Source organism: Montipora capricornis, chromosome 2 (assembly GCF_036669925.1).
Source record: "Montipora capricornis isolate CH-2021 chromosome 2, ASM3666992v2, whole genome shotgun sequence".
In the NCBI taxonomy this organism is placed as follows: domain Eukaryota; kingdom Metazoa; phylum Cnidaria; class Anthozoa; order Scleractinia; family Acroporidae; genus Montipora; species Montipora capricornis.
Window position 1 is genome coordinate 5811018 of NC_090884.1, and position 17384 is coordinate 5828401.

Here is a 17384-nt window from a genome sequence, read left to right on the forward strand (position 1 = left end):
AAGTAAATTAGGTTTTAAGTTAAAAAACAAAAGCGTTTGGACTCTTTGAAAAATTGTTGAGTGTAAAAAAACAATTCAATGGTTTACTCTGTTGATCAAAATTAGGAGCCAAATAAGAATAAATTAGTTACACTCTAATAGTTATTCCGTGTCAAAGTTACAAAATGATCATTCTGTGATTTACTTACAGAAATTTACATGCATTACAAGTCTCTATGGGTTTTTTGGGTTTTCATTAACCCATTAACACGTCAAATGCCCAAGGATGCCCCCACTTGACAAGTAAGATCATCTGGCGTTTATAGACAGAGTAAAATGGGTTACAGTCTAACTCCAATGGGTCAATGGGTTAAGCACCAACAGCTGATGCAGCATGTTGTAGCACAGAAGTCAGTTAATTGTACATTTTCGTTAAAATTAAACTGCAGTAATAGGATACAGATTCTTTAAAAACCTGTTGCCGACTTCTACCAAATGAAAACATGACATTGTACACTTTCTTGAAACCCCAGGGATTTACAGGTACAAAGGCTTGAAGTCCATTAATATATTATACATACACCTGTATCTACTTCACAGAGAAGTCTGATTCTACAGTGTACTTGACATTGATAGAGGTTGGAAAAAAATGTTTCAGGGTTTGTGCTGGATTTTGTAAATAAAATTCCAGGAGTTTTAAAGAACCAGAAATGGAGTTTTCAAGGAGTGTTTGAAAGAAGACTTTCATGCCATACATCGTGCTTCAGTGTTTTCTTTGCTGAAAAAGCCTACCTCGATATTCTTTCCCACATCATGCAAGTTAAAGTGCACACAACGGCATTTTAATTTTTGCATTTTAAGTGTCCCTGTGATAAAAAAATCACTTTTTTTTTTCTTCAGATATTGAAAGTGTGTTTGCTTAACACCTGATTGGAAAAATTACTTTGAGCTTTGATTTTTATCAAAAGGTCGTTTACTTTGAGTGTAAGTTTTGGATTTCACAGTCTACCATTACTCCTGTTCAAAACTAAACAATTGGACCTCAGGGCCTGGTTGTTTGAAAGCGGATTAACTTAATCCAGGATTAGCGTAAACTTTTGTTTCATGTTTTCAACTTTTTGGTGAAAGTTTCTTTTGCTTATTTCTGTTGTTCAGGATTGACTTCTTCTAATGCAAAGTTTTGCCAAATATCAGCGTTGAACAGCATTTGGGAATAGAGAAATAAACTCCTTGGTTAATTTTTAATCCGGGATTAGCGTTAATCGGCTTTTGAACGACCGGGCCCAGAGAGTGAGATCCAGGAATTGTGATGTCAAAGGCTCACTAACTAAAATTTCAGCGTGTGAATATGCAGCTTATTATATAAAATGAAAGCTTAAAAGTCTGAAAGCCCAAAACTCCCGTGCTGCATATTAATTCTGCTGCGTACACATGCATTGCATTCTTAAACTAGTGAACCTTTGACGTCATTTTCTCCTCGATCCAGCTCTCTCAAGACCACTAAATAGGAAAATTCAAGTTAAAATAAACAGGTGTCTTTTTGAAATCAAGGCCTAAAACTTTGGTCGCTTGATGTTTACTTAACATACAGTGTAGTTTTCAAATTCAAAGAAAAATAAAAATGATTTTTTGGTCAAAGCCCGGGGCAATCTCAACAAGTTTCAACAATTTTCACCCAAGCAAAAAAAAATTCAAGGAGTTTTCAAGCAGTTTCCCACAAAATCCTTGTTTTCAAGGGCTTTTCAAGTGCCCTTGAAGTCCAAAATAAAAATTCCAGAGCTTTTCAAGGCCTTCAAGGAGCAGCACAAACTCTGTGTTTGTTGGGGGTTAAAATAACTAAAAATTAATGTATTCTTGGCCGTGGGGTTCCAGACCTGGTCAAGTTCTCGTTGATGGAGCCAAACTTTGATCAGTGCCACAGCATCTTTCATTCCTGGAAAGTCCAGCAGACATTTGTAGAGATGATGAAGGTGCTGCTCCAGAAACATGTCTGACAATACCAATGCATTGTAATGAGGAGTTGGTGGACCAGGTTCTAATGTTACAAAAACACAGAATTCATGCAGCATTAGCTTCTAAAACTAACAGCAAAATTGTTCCCTTTTTTTTTCATTAATATGATTAACTTAAGACCGACTCTTGAAGTTAATTATTAATCAAGCTAGGATTGCAGGAACATCACAATTATGCATATTCTGTATACTATGAAACAACAGCTGACCGGTTAGCTCAGTTGGACGAGCATCAGATTACTGTGTGGGAGGTTATGGGATCTAAACTCTGGCTGGACCAATATTCGACCCGGAGTCTGTTTCTTGAAACTCCCTAAACTTATTTGGGCCTTTTTCGGGTGACAAAATTCCCTCTATCTCAAGAAACGAGAGGGCTTAAGTCGTCAAAATTAACAGCTATTCTGCTTCTTGTTATCTTGAAAACATATTAGAAGATCAGCTTTCCAAAACAACCGATGGCAGTTTCACAAATGGCTTTTCAGTTTTCGGGTCTTTCCAGAAACAGGCCCCTGGTCTAACTGACAAGAAAGTGCTGCCTTAATTTGCATTGACATCTGCAAATGGTTAGACTCAAGAATAGTTTCTCAAAAAAAAAAAAAAGATAAACCATACGTCCTGTCTCACAACCCTTCAATGTTCATAACTCAATGGGACATGAAATTATTAAAAAGAGTCCACACTCTCTTTGCAAAGAGCAGGACATGGAGTTTCCAGTGTTGTGAACTGTCCACTGTGGTATACAGTATCATGGTTGGGACGGTAATTGCTCAGAGGTCAACGTGGTGAATAATAATGATAATGATAATGTAATGATAATGTAATGATAATGTAATGATAATGATAATGATAATGATAATAATAATAATAATTTTAAGAAAATGACGAAACCTTTGAGTTTATAAAACATGTTTCAACAGAAACTTCTGCCATCCTCAGTGAGTCAGATTACAATGCAATGTAAGGTTTTGTCAGCTGTTGTTGGCTACAGCTGGTGGTAGAACTGTATATGACTAAAATCTTTGAAGAAGAATGCAGTACATGTATTCTCATCAATGTTGCTCAATTTGCGGGTAAAAATTCATTGATTATACAAGCTAAGGGAGAGATACTGTACTAGTTATCAAAAATGTTTAGATTGGAGGTAGCTACTCACCATTTTTGTCATCTGTAGCACTTTCTTCACTTCTGAACCAACATTGCCTGATGTTGTTCCTATTTGGAGCAAACCTCTGGGGTTTAAAGGTGCCCTCTGACAAGCAAGGGTGTAATTTGATGACAAACGGCTTCCCAACATTGCCTATGGGACAGAAATAATAACTTTAATAATATCCTCATGTACTTGACCCAATTGTTTTACTTAGCATAACTCAAAGTCAGCGTCCAGGTGTGTGAAACACAACATTCAAAGCACTAAACCACGTCTCGAAACATCATCTGCTAAACCTACTTCTAAACCAGGTCTTGGGTGAATCACTGCTCTTAAATTGTACAGTTAACTCCACTCCTGAAACTTCAACATTGATTACATGTATTATTTTACACTGAATGAGCAAATGAGAGAATGCCATTTGAACCGCAGTTCGAAAAACAATTTGCAAAGGAGTCTGGAATGGGACTGGAACTCATGACCCGCCAATCTGCTACACTGGTCTGCCACCATACATGTACAGTAGCTATCAAGCCACATACACGTACATGTATAATTATGAATCCATGCAGGTCTGTTATTTAGTGTTTTGTGTTGTGTGGTGCCTATTGTGACTACTTCCTGTCCATTTGCCCAAAGCATTTCTAGCCTGAAGGATGACGTGTGAGTAAGTGATCAGGGCTTGCATACTAATCCTTAGTATAGATGGAGTTGTCCAGAGTTGTCCAAAAATGGTTCACTCCCTTACTGCACTCCACCAACAGCCAACTAATCTGTCTTCTACAAGCTAAAACTCTCAAGTCTATAGTGATTTTTCTCACTACTTCACCCATTGTTATTAATTAATATGCCAACCAGAAGCTAATTGGCTGTTGAAACAATAACTTCTTTTGTTCCACGGTTGGCAAATTTCAATATAAAAAGAAATGTGATGCCTATGTTTGTAAACAAGAAATATAGCTATTGAGAACTTTACATTTATTACACGTACACGTACAAGTCCCTTGAGAAAGGTGGCCATGATCATGAAATTTACTATGACGTTTTTCTTTATTTCAGGCTTCCAGTTGGATTCCAATTTTCCTGATAAATGAAATCAGTTGGAGGGTACATGCAAAGTGGTAAAGAAACTAGCAGCTATTGGGGGATCTGTCTGAAAGAAACCTGGAGTCATGGTGATACTCGTAATTAGTAGCTGCTGAAAATCCTAGCCCTTATCCCATAATAATAATTATAACAACAATTATATGATATTATTAATGGCATTACCTTGTGGTTTTAGAAGCAAGATTGGCCTTAACACCTCTCCGTTCATGTGGATGAACTCGACACTTTCAAACAAAGAACTTTTTTTCAACTGTGAAGCCATGACTGACAGATACAGTGCTCGTTTGTGATGATATCGAAGGTTTAGGTAATCCAGTGATTGAAAACATTCCTGCAGCAAATGAAAGGAAGCAATGAGCATAAAGAAGCATATTTTGATGATTACATAACTTTAACTACAGTCAAGAAATGTGTCATCTGGACTGGATGGGACACCTAAAAAAAATCCACGAAAAATGGGAGTCCAAATAAAACAATTTTTAAAAAAGGCCTGCAGAGGCCAAAATTATGTATGTAATACATGTCATCAGTAATAATGTGTATTTTTATATGCACTAGGAGTTAAGGTAACAGGACCCAACTGAAATAATGAACAATTTGCATGATGATGTCATTTACTACAAAGATTAGATTGCTTTGAGTTGCTTCTATTGTCAGACAAATTAAAACAATAATTGTTTAAATTTGTCTGACAATAGAAACAGCTTATTGTTTCTTTGTTCCCAGGAGAGAAGAAAAATCTGAGTAACAAATTGCATTCTGGTCTCGGTAGTAAAATGATGCCGTCATGGAAAATCACCTATTACAAAAGGAAAGTAAAAAATTAAAACAGACAAAGACAACTTTAACAATGATAATAATTATTATTATTTATTGGTAGGGTTTTCAATTGAACCCATAATGCGTAACACATGTTATGGGTGTCACTTGTATAATTATGTAAGTGTTATCGCTTTAAAATCAGTTCGTCAATCAGTTGCAGTGTGATACGGTTGAAAATAACACAGCAATGGCTGTTAGAAATTCTAAAGAGAACCCTGATTAGCTGTATCAGTTCTGACCACCTCAACAAATCAGGACCCAAGAGTAAAAGGCCAGAAATCATCTTTACCAGAAATGTGATGTGACAGTATAATACATACCTTTGGCATTTGAACAGAAACGTCCACATTTAAATCTGGTTTTGTTACTGTTCCAAGAAGATAACTTCCAACAACTTTCACACTTATTGGCCTGTGAAAACGAAATTTCCCTTTAATGGGGGCAGGAGGAGATGGAAGAGGAAATTTGGTTCCCCTTGGTAGCCACGAGTGGTCTGACACCTACAAAAAAATATTTTGGAATATCATAATCATATTATCTGGATTTCAGTTTTTGGTATTACATCTCAATTTGATTATCTTTGCAGCAAGAATGCATGGCCATAATAGTTCAAATGAATCTAACATGTTTGATCCACCATTCTGTAGTGAAGGGTGGGGTGGGAGAGGCACTGGTGAAGATCAGGGAGGGGTAGGAGAAGTAGAAGGGAGAAAAGGAAAGAAAAGCAAAGATGCCTTCTCTTGTCTCGTTCTTTTTTTGAGACTCCCTAAAAAACCAAGCCCCTGTTTTTTTTTAACTACACCCAAAAGAAGGAAATCCCTTTTTAGACAGTTAATAAAAAAAAAAGTTTAAAAAATTTAACTGGTTTGAAAAAAAATTATTAAAACCAAAAACAAAATTAAACCACAACAGATACACCAACAAAACATTCCCCCTCAGTTAGTGCTTGCCAGGGCATAAAAAGCTTCTTAAACAATAATATTAATGCCTGATCAACAGTTTGCTTTAAATTAATGGTGTGGTTACCTCATATGACTCTGTTCCATCAGGCAAAGAGAGCAACAGTGAATTCAGTTCATGTAAAACTTCATCAAGAGATTTGCTTCTTTCCTTCTTGGGCTGAACTTCAGACAGGAGTTCAGTTATCTATTTTAAATGAAAAAAACATCATTGAATCTGTAAAAGTCTGTCCAAGCATAACATGCTTAACTGGAAAAAAAATAATGCCAATGTACTGGTGTTCTGCGAACAATACCATTTTGCCCATTTGGACAGCCCAGTAAGAAATTTTTGATTGACACGTGTTGCAGAGTTTCCTGCGGAATGACAGTGAATGATGATTTCTGTGAAACATTTACCTTTTGGTCAGCCCTAAACCCATACATGATGCACAAAAGTGCAGGTAAATAGTTAATTTTTAGTCAGATTTCAAAGGATGTATAGTATTTTGGGTTCCCCTTTTGTTAAATGAGGTGAACAAGCAGAGAAAAGCCAAGTCACACATGAGCAATGGGGCTAACACAACCATAGCTTATTGCAGTTTCTCTAGCATGAAATGCCATGTTCATGCATGTTTTCTGCAACCATGCACCTAAAAGAACAATATTTTATGCACACATTCAGTATGCATACATGTACATGTAATATTAATTTTTACATGCACATTGTTTATGTGTTTTGTCCAAATCTTTATCAAGTGGTTAAGGTACAGCACTTTCACTGCCATACACCAAGTTACTGTACATGTATGTAAACAGTTACTGTATACTCCCAGCATGGACAAACGTTTATTGTGAAAGGAAGCAGGACCAAGTGGTTAGGATGATAGAATTGCTGTAGGGAGGGAGACCCAAGCTTCAAGTTCTGCTGTTATGACTTGCAAGAGTTGTTTTGGGTTGTTATAAGGTCATCTTCTTTAATGCACTCTTAAATACCGGTAGTCAACTGCTTTGCAACCAGCCAGTTGGCATTCTTAAATAATAATTATTATGTTGCACAGAACCACTCAAAAGTAAGTTTACCACCCTCACATGAGACATGATTCACATTGCATGCTACAGGAATTGCATACCACAACAAGTGTGACATAGCCTGGTTACTTACTTTTGATCTGTACTGTGTTTGTTTTGATCTATAATGATTAATTTATGATAGCACTATAAAGCCCTGACGGTAGATCTTTATTTGTAAGGTGTACTTTTTTTTGGTCTTCTTCATGTGGATGACACTCATTCCTAACTGCCCATACACCGAATAAAAGATAAAGTTACTATACACATTGCACTTTAAATACAGCGTTCAAGAACCACTTAAGGTGATGCCTGAGTAATAGAAGTTGTCGTAAGAATTTTTTAAAACTTTTCTCGATTGTTCCCTATATTATGGTGACTCGAAATGTGCAATTAAAAAAGTAGGTCACCAAGCTCGTTTGAGAGACATAACTTGCTCAAGTTACTCATTTAATCATTGCGCCTTCATCTATCAAGGACAAGTTTATTCCATCGGTTCAGGCTACGTTTTGCACGAACAGGAAGCACAGCTTTGACGTAATTCTTGAAATAACAAAACAGGTGAATTGTGTTGCTCAAAAGGAATAATTTAATGTTTGTTTTATGGCACCGGCACAAGTCTTGAAAAGGCACTGACTACAAATGTTCTTCGGGTGCGTGATCTCGAGGAGACAATTTTGTGTCCACGAGTGATGGCTACGAATACTATCTTTCCTGTAACTTTTTTTTCTGACGTAAATTTTTTGTAATTTTTTTACAGCGCAAAGAAGATGAGTAAGAGAATAAAATTATGCCAAAAAAAAGATAGGTCACCAACCTCGTTTAGGAGAAAACAGAAAGCAAACCAAGCTCGACCCCTCGACAACACGTCTCCCCGATAGCGCGGTTTCACTTTCACAGTCGGACTTAAATCTTCTTTAGCATTATCAAGGCTATCACTCGACTTTTTGTTTTGTGAGAGTCCAAAACGTTTCTTGTTTTGCTCTTTACTGCTGTGCTCTGAAAACGGCCATTCTTCTTTCTAGCGAGCTTTCCCTCACGAAAGGTCGGCATTTTGAAATGTTTTTGGCCACGTTCGATATATCAATATTCACACATTGGTACGAGTCTTTATGGTTAAATTTAAACATTGTTTTGTTTAGAAATATCCGTTGAGACTTGTGAGACAAAGAGCCATGAAATTTGACCATAAAGCCTCTTAGCCATGCCTGAATACGAACGGGGCTTACACTGTGTTATGCGCAGAACAGGATGCGCAGTGCAATACTAGGGAATCACCTTAATATGTCTTGCAAACTCTAAAGGTTACACTGTGACTTACAGCTTGCCTACCTTCCACTTCAATTTACATGCCTTATGTAAATTGAATTTTAAGTAGAAAAAACAATTGCTATAGTCTACAGTACTGGCCAAGAAAACGAGGAAAGTAAGACGTACATTAACATCTCCCAAAAACTTAATTCAGGAGAAAAGCAGATTGTTAGGTAGGTCGTAACATAAATTACGTAGTAATTGCTTGCATAAATCATTGTACAACAGCTTAATGCTAAACCTGTCAGGAGGCTTTTAAGGCATTAATATTATTACAAACCTGCATGCGAAAAAGGCTTGATTTAAAAAGATTTTCTGTTTCCTTTAGAGTACTGAATTCCTCACTCGTGAGGGGTCGGTAAATACTGTCCTTGTAGCTTGTAGTTTTTGACTGATGAATTTCTCCATTCTGTACAACTGCTTTCTAGAAAAGGAAACCAAATGAATGAGCTCTGCAAAAAACTGGATGTACTGTTTAGTAAAAATTAATGCTCAATTCATTTAAAAACAAGTCAAAACAACATGTCCCTGGGCATTCAATAATAATATTACTGCGATTACATGCACATGAACCTGAAATTCTTGAGGGTCAGGTGAGAAGAGATTAAAATATATACCCGGGGGTATACTACATGTACGTAGTCCCAAGGGGTGCTTGTCCTTCAGTTGTCCTTAATCCCTGTTTTCTCTTTTGAACCACAATATATTTGTTTCTATGGTACAAGTTATCTTCCCTAAACTGGTAAACTACAGAATGGGGCAATTTTGAAAAAGTATTTTCTTTGGTAGCTCTGTGAACCGGTAGTCACCATGTATAGGTGGTTTTGCACATTACGTAATTGCCACCATGTTGGTGGACGAAATAAAGATCTCTCATTGGCTCCTTTTTTTTCATCCACCAGCAATAATTTACTGTACATACATTGCAGCATCGTTATCTGAGTCTCTAGAGATTTGCAACAAACCACTTGAGAAACTCAGAGGCTTGCTAGTGACATCTGAAGAACCCCTGAGCCGAATGAGTCACCAAAATAATAATATTAATATACCTTTCACATTCTCAAAGTCTGAATTTCAGTGATCAAGCTGCTGAGTCACTCACAGATAAACTGTTACTGTGCTCCTTCCTTATTCATTTTACTTAACTTACGAGCTGCAGAGCCTGCTTCAAAGATGGCCGTGTATTCTGTAGCAGCTCTTATCTGATACCATTGCGACAATTTGAGTACACTATCAAATACCGGACTAAAATGGCGCACAACAAAAGAACCATTGCTATAGACCATTTTCATAATGGTGAGCAAATAAAATATTCTTCTGTTTTAATGCCAATAAGACTTTCTAGCTAATGCTACCATGAGCAAATTTCAAAAGAACTTTTGTTTTCAAAATGAGGGTAGTAGGTCTAATTAACTCATTGACTCCCGGGGGTTCCCCATTGACGAGTAAAATCATCTGGCGTTAGACAGAGTAAAATACTAAGTCTGGCCGGTTTCAGCTGGTTTGGACGTCAAAGGGTTAAGAATTACAGAAAGTATCCTAAACATGCATAAAAGCTATCCTTAGGCCTAATTAGGCCAAAACAAAATTGAGACAGCTCTCGGGACGTTTCGTGCCCTCTCGTTTTGTGCGAGGCTTACACCACGTAGTAGCCATGAAAAAAAAATAATCTGTTTTTACAGTGCAGCTTGCAGGTCATTGTTTTACCATAACTGAAACGAAATGCTAACCTAAGGCAAGGCTTAAACATAATTTATCTAAAGCATAGTGTTTAGGCCTAATGTTAGCATTAGTAAAGGTTTGGGTTGTTTCAGCTTTGGTGAAACAATGACCTGCAACCCTAAACTGCAGTTTACACCCTCCAGGATAAAAATGTCAACATCCGACCCCTCGATCGTAGCGACATGAAACTCTTAGCGGAATGAGATTTTATCTTTTGACACCCCTTTATTAAACGATTGTATCGTAAAACATTTATACCATCCAGTACAAGGAAACTACAAGTAGTTTTATCACAACATATCAACAACCAGTTGGTTCACGTGTGGAAAACTGAACGGACAGGACGAAGCCGTTGCCGAATCAGGACAAATCATTCCAGTTTTCATCTTACCCTTTTATTGATATCATCTCTTTCGACAGCGTCTTCCGCCTCTTGGATTTTTCGTTTCATCGCTCTGGTTTGCTATCAAAACAATGAATCGATCATAGAGTTTACATGTACCTACAATCCGTCCGCCATTTTGGTCCCACGTGCAATTAAATTCAGCGGGGAGGCTTGGGGAACATCAGAAGCGAATTTCTCACGTGACAAAAACACTAATTCGGTATCCTCCTGCTCGCGGGCTTTTGATTCGTCCATAAACTAGAGATTTGGGTCTGATTGTCAACGTCCTTGCAGTGTGAACAAAAATATGGTCAAAGCTGTTGTTACAACTTCTATTATTTGCAAGAATCATCATTTTTCATGGAGGCAAATTAATGGCAGATATATGTCATACAAGGGTCCGCCGACGCGCAAAAAGTCAGGATTTGTATTGCCAAGTTTCGTCATTTTAATATGGGCTCCTTGAGCGCGCCATCCATCGAGTTTGAGATTTCCGCGTCCTGTCCTCCAACTCGCTCATGTAAAACACTGATTATAGCTTGCAATCCATTATTTCATTCATTTATTTATTATTTATTTTATTTATTTTGCTATGTCCTGCCGTTCACTAAGTCTGAACTCCAAACAGAACCACCTTGATCCGTTTTATCAAACTGGGTTTAGTCTTGACGGTGTGTCGTAATCTTTGACAACAAAGGTGAACCACAAGTTCGATTCACACCGTGAGGGTTGCACACAATCATGATGAGTATGACGAGCATCATTTTCGAGTGAATAAATCAGAAGCGAGAAAGAGTAGCTCTGAGCACAACCACAGCGCACCCTTCTCTTGCTATTTTGGGGGAATTTCCGGGGAATTTCCTGGAGTAATTAACTTTGCCTTTACGTCGGTTCGACTCCTTGGTGGGATGTTCGGAGATATTGGCTACATCAAGCTACTCTAAAATCCGAGGGTAACATATATGATAAATGATACTCAAACCTTGAGTAAACCCTTGCTAAACGCTCGGATGAATTACGGAGGAAAAGACTGGGCGAGTTCATTTCATACTGGGGTCCAAGTGCCTGAAGTGGGTCATAAGTGAGACACAAACGCAAATAAACTTGAGCTTGACGCCTTATCGTGTTTTGATCTGCTCAAGTGCACATATGCATTCGATGGGGATAAAACTGGACCTGCGAGTTCTCTGAAGATACCTCGTTTCTGAGGCTAAAATAATACCCGTTAACATTCCAAGTAGAACTCGGGCATACTTAAAGCCCTCTTACGTCGCTTGTATGAGCCTGCCTATTATCTCCCAAGTTATCCAAAAGCAAAAAAATTATTTAAAAAAATTCGACTGTGTGTGCAATTATTCCACACGTGATCCGCCGTTGTCATGAATGCGAAAGCACTTCCGGGAGGACCCAGGAACAATCGTGAGGATCGTTGTGGATCAAGGCGGAAGGAAAAATGAATGCGGTAAATGATCAAGGTGGGATAACTTTTTCTTTGTCATCGCCTGCTTAAAACTCAGTTGCTTAAAACTTTGCAAATAATTGACGAGTCTGCAGTGAAAGCTTGGTATGATAATGATTTGTATTGTAAGTTGCGGTGCAAGTGTAGAACTGTCTTAGCTTGTCTGCTCTGACCGTGAAACAAGTTCTGCAAGTTGTCTTCTTATTTGAAAGAAATTCTAAATAGAAAAGTGGTTCAATCAAATTATTTTTGATATTTCAATTATATCTCAAGGAAGTAAATTGTTTTATGTTAAAATGTACGTCAGCCAAGGGGTTCAGCCCAATTCAGTATTTGAATGCTCGTGTGCTTTCGTGTACAAGTGTACAACATGTGGGGTGGGGGGGTTGTCTTTGAGGGGTGGGAATTTGGGAAATCAACGGAATATCAATGAAGGTAAAAAGCGATTTATTCATTCTGGGATGGCTATGTAGATAAATATATGTTATTTGCCAACTGGGAGGTCTGTATAGCAAAAAACTGTTACCAAGGTCTTGAAAATGCTGCCCGAGGCCCCAGGCCACAAGTTCTTTGGCTCTGCACGCATTGTTTTCAATGGCCAATCAGAATAAAGCCATTGTCTAACGCAGATAAAAATAGCAAAAACAATGTATGCAAATTGTGCAAATTGATGTAAAATGCGAGTCTCCTGCTGAAGAGTTAGTTTTAAACGCAAAGGTTGACTCAAAGATATAGTACAGGTGGAGGCTGAGCCTTATTCATGGGCTCTTGGTTTTAAGTACTGCTGAAGTCATTTTCAGTTTATTCCGCACTTCAAAATTGTTGGGTGGATATTCACATTCCATGACAGTTGACACAGGCGGAGGTTATTTCTGTTTTAGTTTCATGCAGCAAAGAGAGTATAATAACAATGTTATTATTAAGTGAAGCCATGATCCTCGCAGTTATGAATGCAATTTTAGCAATTGCGTAGGGAAGCCTGAACAATTCAGGACTTCAACAGGGTTTGAACCCATGACCTCGCGATACCAGTGCGATGCTCTAACCAACTAAGCTATGAAGCCACTGACATTGGCAGCTGGTCATGTGTGGGTTCTACTGATTCCTTTCATGTATCATTTTATTTGTTAGTATTATTATTATCCATCCAGGGCTATAACCCTGCCCCTAACCCTGGGGATATTCATTGGAAAGGGTCACTAAATTGCAGTATCCACCCCAATGCGGAAAACAAAAAAGATATAGTCTATTAAAGTTTTTAGTTTGTATTGCCATACATGCGCTCCTCACTGCCTTGTGGCCGTCAGGGGGCAGCCGTTTTTTTCCCTTAATAGGGTGCCATTTTTCGGTTGTGAACGTTAAAAAGGGTATCAAATCTTGATTTTGTTTCTTTAAATAGGGTCAGCTACAGTTTGAAAATCTTGGCGGCACACACCTATCCGAAATGGTTGGGAGTTTCCCAAAATCCCTGGGAGGGCCTCCAAACCACTGGGAGGCAACCAATCAGCTATGTCATCCAATGACCCCTCTCTTAGTTCTGAAACCAGGTTACCTGTTTAGACTGTACTGGCATGCTCTTCAAAGATTTTTTTTTCCTTCAACTTCCTTTTGAGTTTAAAGTTTGGTTAGGCTTAAATAAATAGATATCAGTTTATTTACTTTGTTCATGGATTCCCTCCCTTTAAGTCTGCTGACCTTCAACCACAAGCTAGCTCAGACTGGCACACTCTAAAACATGGTTTTCTTCTTTGAACTTCCTTTCAGTAAGTTGTAAATAACTATGCTCAAATTGCAAGTCAGTTACTGAGTTATTACTTTGTGCTTCCGTAGGGTGTGCTATTTGTCTTCATAACATGTCAAATCCACGTTCTTTGACGTGTAAGCATGCATTCTGTTCAGCGTGCATCCAACAGGCCTTGAATGTGTGCAACAGGTGTCCAGTGTGCCAAGAGCCTCAGGGTGTTCTACGTGGAAACCAACCCCCGGGAGTGATGACCAATCGAGTCATTGGACAAAGTGTTCCTGGTTATGAAGGTAATAATTTTTTACTCTCTGTCTGACATTGCAGGAGATCAGAATTGGTGAAGTGTGGTGATACCACAATGCTCACTATAAAACGGGCATTACTAAACCACGAAACAGCGAAACGAAACACTAAAACACCATGTATGACCCCACCATACATTGAATACTAACCAACAAAGGTTGGGTTTGAGATTAAATATTGTTTTAGGCCAAATTAGGCCTAAAACGTTGTTGCTCCTAATTCATCGACATTAAGATTAGGATTCAGGTGAAGACTGAGATTAGGAGCAATAACTTTTTAGGCCTAATTAGGCCTAAAATCATCTTTAATATATGAAATATAACCTTTCTTGGTTAGTCATTCAATGTATGGTGGGGTCATACATGGTGTTTAGGTGCTTTCTTTTGCTGTTTCGGTGTTTCGTTGTTTAGTAATGTCCCTAGAGAACTCCAAAATGTATTCTGGTTTTCTAACTCTCATCAAAAACCAACATTTGAAGGAATCTGCTTAAATTGGAATTTTATTTGTCCTCTCCTAAGTTAGTGAAGCACTTGGCTAGGCTAACTTTAATTTAAGCGAGAGACAGCACCTGGGAGCTTACTGATTATTTCAAATAAGTGTTTTTGCTTACACCATAAAAACAGCCCGGTGTAGTCGACCATGCATTGAAGAGGGCTATTGGCTCTGGGAAAAATGGCACTATATTAGACGTTTATTCCCATTCCATATCGTCTTTGCAGGATATGGGACCATTATCATAAATTATAGCTTTTCCTCTGGTATTCAAGGCAGAGAACATCCAAATCCTGGCCAAAATTATAGTGGCACAAATCGTCAGGCATATCTCCCAGACACACGTGAAGGGCGAGAGGTGTTGCAACTTTTGAAGAGAGCCTTTGACGCTCGATTGGTGTTTACTGTTGGCACTTCAGTCACAACTGGGCTGCAAAATCAAATCACTTGGAATGACATTCATCACAAGACTAGCACACATGGAGGGCCCTTTGGGTAGGAGTGTTTTATTTGTACTACCAGAAACCCATAAGGGTTGATCTTGTAACGCGTGTTCACAGCTTCCAAATATTCAGTGCGAACTGATTGGTTGAATGTTTCAGTGCTAAGTACCATATTTGGAAACCCCTCGCTCTTGTTGTTCCAAATATGGTACTAATAGCAAATCGAATATTCAGAAGCTTGTTTCCCAGCACACATTAAGGGGCCGTTACACGTTTCAACCCTCATGGGTTTCTGGTACTACTGAATCGAGTAAATTTCTGTTTTTTGACAACCTCAGGCTAATGCACTCAGGTTATCACCACTATTAAACAATTAACCCATTTAATAAAAGCCAGGTATAGTTAGTTTGAATATGTTGATTTTGATGAAGGGAAACTAGATCTGAGCAGAACTCTCAAGTTCTAAATTATGTTTCCAAAGAGTGAGATGCTTGCATGCTGCAGATTGCATCAAAGGTGTTAGTGACCTGTCTTTCTTGTGCCAGAGGCGCCAAAAAACTCTAGGAGGGTCTGGGCACACGCTCCCCCGGGAAATTTTTTTAAATTTGCACTTCTCAAATCGCTGGAAATGCACCGTTGACTCTGCCATTTTGGTTTTCTCATGCTGCTTGCTAAGAGAGCCGGCATATTTGTTATTGTCAACCTGAGCTAACATATCAGCCTACACTTCATATATTAATGTTGGAAGTCCTGAAGAAACAAGAAAAATGGTCGCAAACGAACAGATTGAACATTGGCTGAAGTTCATTGCTAGTGAAGGAACGAATTCAGAAATCACGAGCACTTCTGAAAGCTCAAAGAAGAGTGCCAATGCGTGAGAAATGCTTGTGTCCGCGTGAGAGCATGAGATTGAATTGAAATGCATGAGATTCACGCTCAATGCGAGAGTTCCTGACTGCAGACCAGATGAGGCTGGTATTTTTTACAGGTCACAGGTCCGGGGGGGGGGGGGGGGGGAGGGAAAGACTTCCTATTAATGGGCTAATGGCGATGTGCTGCTGGATGGGGTTTCATTTTCATGACGGCATGGATTGACTATAATGGAGTTGCATTTTCAACAGTGTTCCTGTCAGTGTTACTAGAATTGGGTTGCAAATTTTTGGGGTTTTGGGGGTAAGAAAATTCTGGCTAGTGGGATTTAAAAATGGAAAGATTTGTGGTACAAAAAAAGTTGTTACAGAAAGAATTCTGGCGCTGTTGATTTAATATTTACTAGTTGCATTACATTCCGTTTTGAAATTACAATTAAAAGGCTTTATTTAAGGTTTATGCATAAACAGAAAGCTAAAGTCTTTTGGCCTAGGGTTAGCATTAATAAAGGGTCAGGATTGTGGTCTGACCTTTGAGTGTAAGTGTACAGACCTACCACCCAAGTAGGATGAACTATTCAAATGAAACTCTTGTGAGTCTTCCAAAAACACCTTGTCCAAACTGATAAAACTGCATGGCTAATTTTTTCAAATTTCAATCCATTTTAATCCTCCAGCTATCAAGGATATCAAGGTGAACGGCTTAGTAGTAGCGTAATTATTGAACAAGCACCGGTCCCACTTGCCCATTGAATAATACGAATAAAGACACACGGGTCAGACAACTTCAAGGTAGCTTTATTTCAAGGAAAATCTGTGTCAATAATCATAATTATTTGGGGGACTAAAATAAACATCTTTTCTTCCTTGTAAATTAAAGGTTTGGATATCCCGATCCAGATTACCTGCGGCGAGTTAAAGAAGACTTGGCTGCAAAAGGAATCCGCTGACAGAAGAGATCTTTTGTATTAAACTGTAACTTAATTCATACCATCGGCGTGGCTTCTGTGGCTTTTACGGATTGTTGATGTACTGTACATAGGATGCGAGTGGTCGTACTGAATCCGAAAGGGAAGACATTGCGTATGCGAGTTACGTTGGTGGAATATATTTTAAAATCCATGTTAGAGCTAACTAATTTCCTTGCGTCTTTCTGGCCCTTAGGTTGGAAGGATAAAAAATAAGGAAGTGTTTGTATTTTCTAGCTTGTGATTAAAGCCAGCCAATATTAGTTGCGAAAGTGCGTGTTTTAGACTGATATGAAAACACTGTTCACCCGCATTCCATCACGCTCTTTCGGGTAACTCGATACTCCGTCTGCAGTAATGCGTTTTCCAAATCTCTGTTTTTTGTCTCCAGAGAACGAAAAAAGGTTTTAGGGCCGATTTACACGGTACGATTTTTGGCGCATTCGACAAGCATACAGCAGGCCTACGACATATGTTTTAAAAAATGCTGCGACATTTTTTTTTGTCGCACACGATAATCGTAAAAATGTTGTAGGACTGTCGTAAGCTTGTCACATGCGACAAAAATCACACCAAATCGGCTCTTACGATTACACTACACCACCAAAATGG

The 17384-nt window shown here is 38.5% G+C and overlaps 2 protein-coding genes across 2 annotated transcripts in view; one reads left to right on the forward strand and one right to left on the reverse strand.

Annotated features, from left to right (window-relative positions):
• LOC138038617 (nucleolar protein 6-like) overlaps window positions 1-10648 on the reverse strand; it is a 29074-nt gene extending 18426 nt beyond the window's left edge. The window contains exons 1-7 of the mRNA XM_068884598.1: window positions 10501-10648; window positions 8668-8811; window positions 6094-6213; window positions 5388-5567; window positions 4408-4576; window positions 3145-3288; window positions 1854-2014 (exon numbers count right to left, since the gene is read on the reverse strand). Of these exons, the coding sequence (XP_068740699.1) occupies window positions 1854-2014; window positions 3145-3288; window positions 4408-4576; window positions 5388-5567; window positions 6094-6213; window positions 8668-8811; window positions 10501-10560 (978 nt within the window). The 5' untranslated portion in view covers window positions 10561-10648. The remainder of the gene's footprint in view (window positions 1-1853; window positions 2015-3144; window positions 3289-4407; window positions 4577-5387; window positions 5568-6093; window positions 6214-8667; window positions 8812-10500) is intronic.
• Window positions 10649-11834: 1186 nt separating this feature from the next.
• On the forward strand, window positions 11835-17044 carry LOC138038618 (probable E3 ubiquitin-protein ligase DTX3). The gene is made up of 4 exons (XM_068884600.1): window positions 11835-11969; window positions 13784-13987; window positions 14720-14987; window positions 16685-17044. Exons 1-4 carry the CDS (start codon window positions 11948-11950, stop codon window positions 16752-16754), a joined length of 564 nt encoding a protein of 187 aa, XP_068740701.1. The 5' UTR covers window positions 11835-11947; the 3' UTR covers window positions 16755-17044.
• The last annotated feature ends 340 nt before the right edge of the window (window positions 17045-17384 follow it).

What these genes read in the sequence shown, in the direction of transcription:
- LOC138038618 (XM_068884600.1), top strand. Translation starts at nt 11,948, where the DNA reads ATGAATGCGGTAAATGATCAAG. An exon ending in GAATGCGGTAAATGATCAAG is followed by an intron (nt 11,970 to 13,783) that starts GTGGGATAACTT and finishes GTGCTTCCGTAG; the next exon opens with GGTGTGCTATTTGTCTTCAT. An exon ending in AAGTGTTCCTGGTTATGAAG is followed by an intron (nt 13,988 to 14,719) that starts GTAATAATTTTT and finishes TCGTCTTTGCAG; the next exon opens with GATATGGGACCATTATCATA.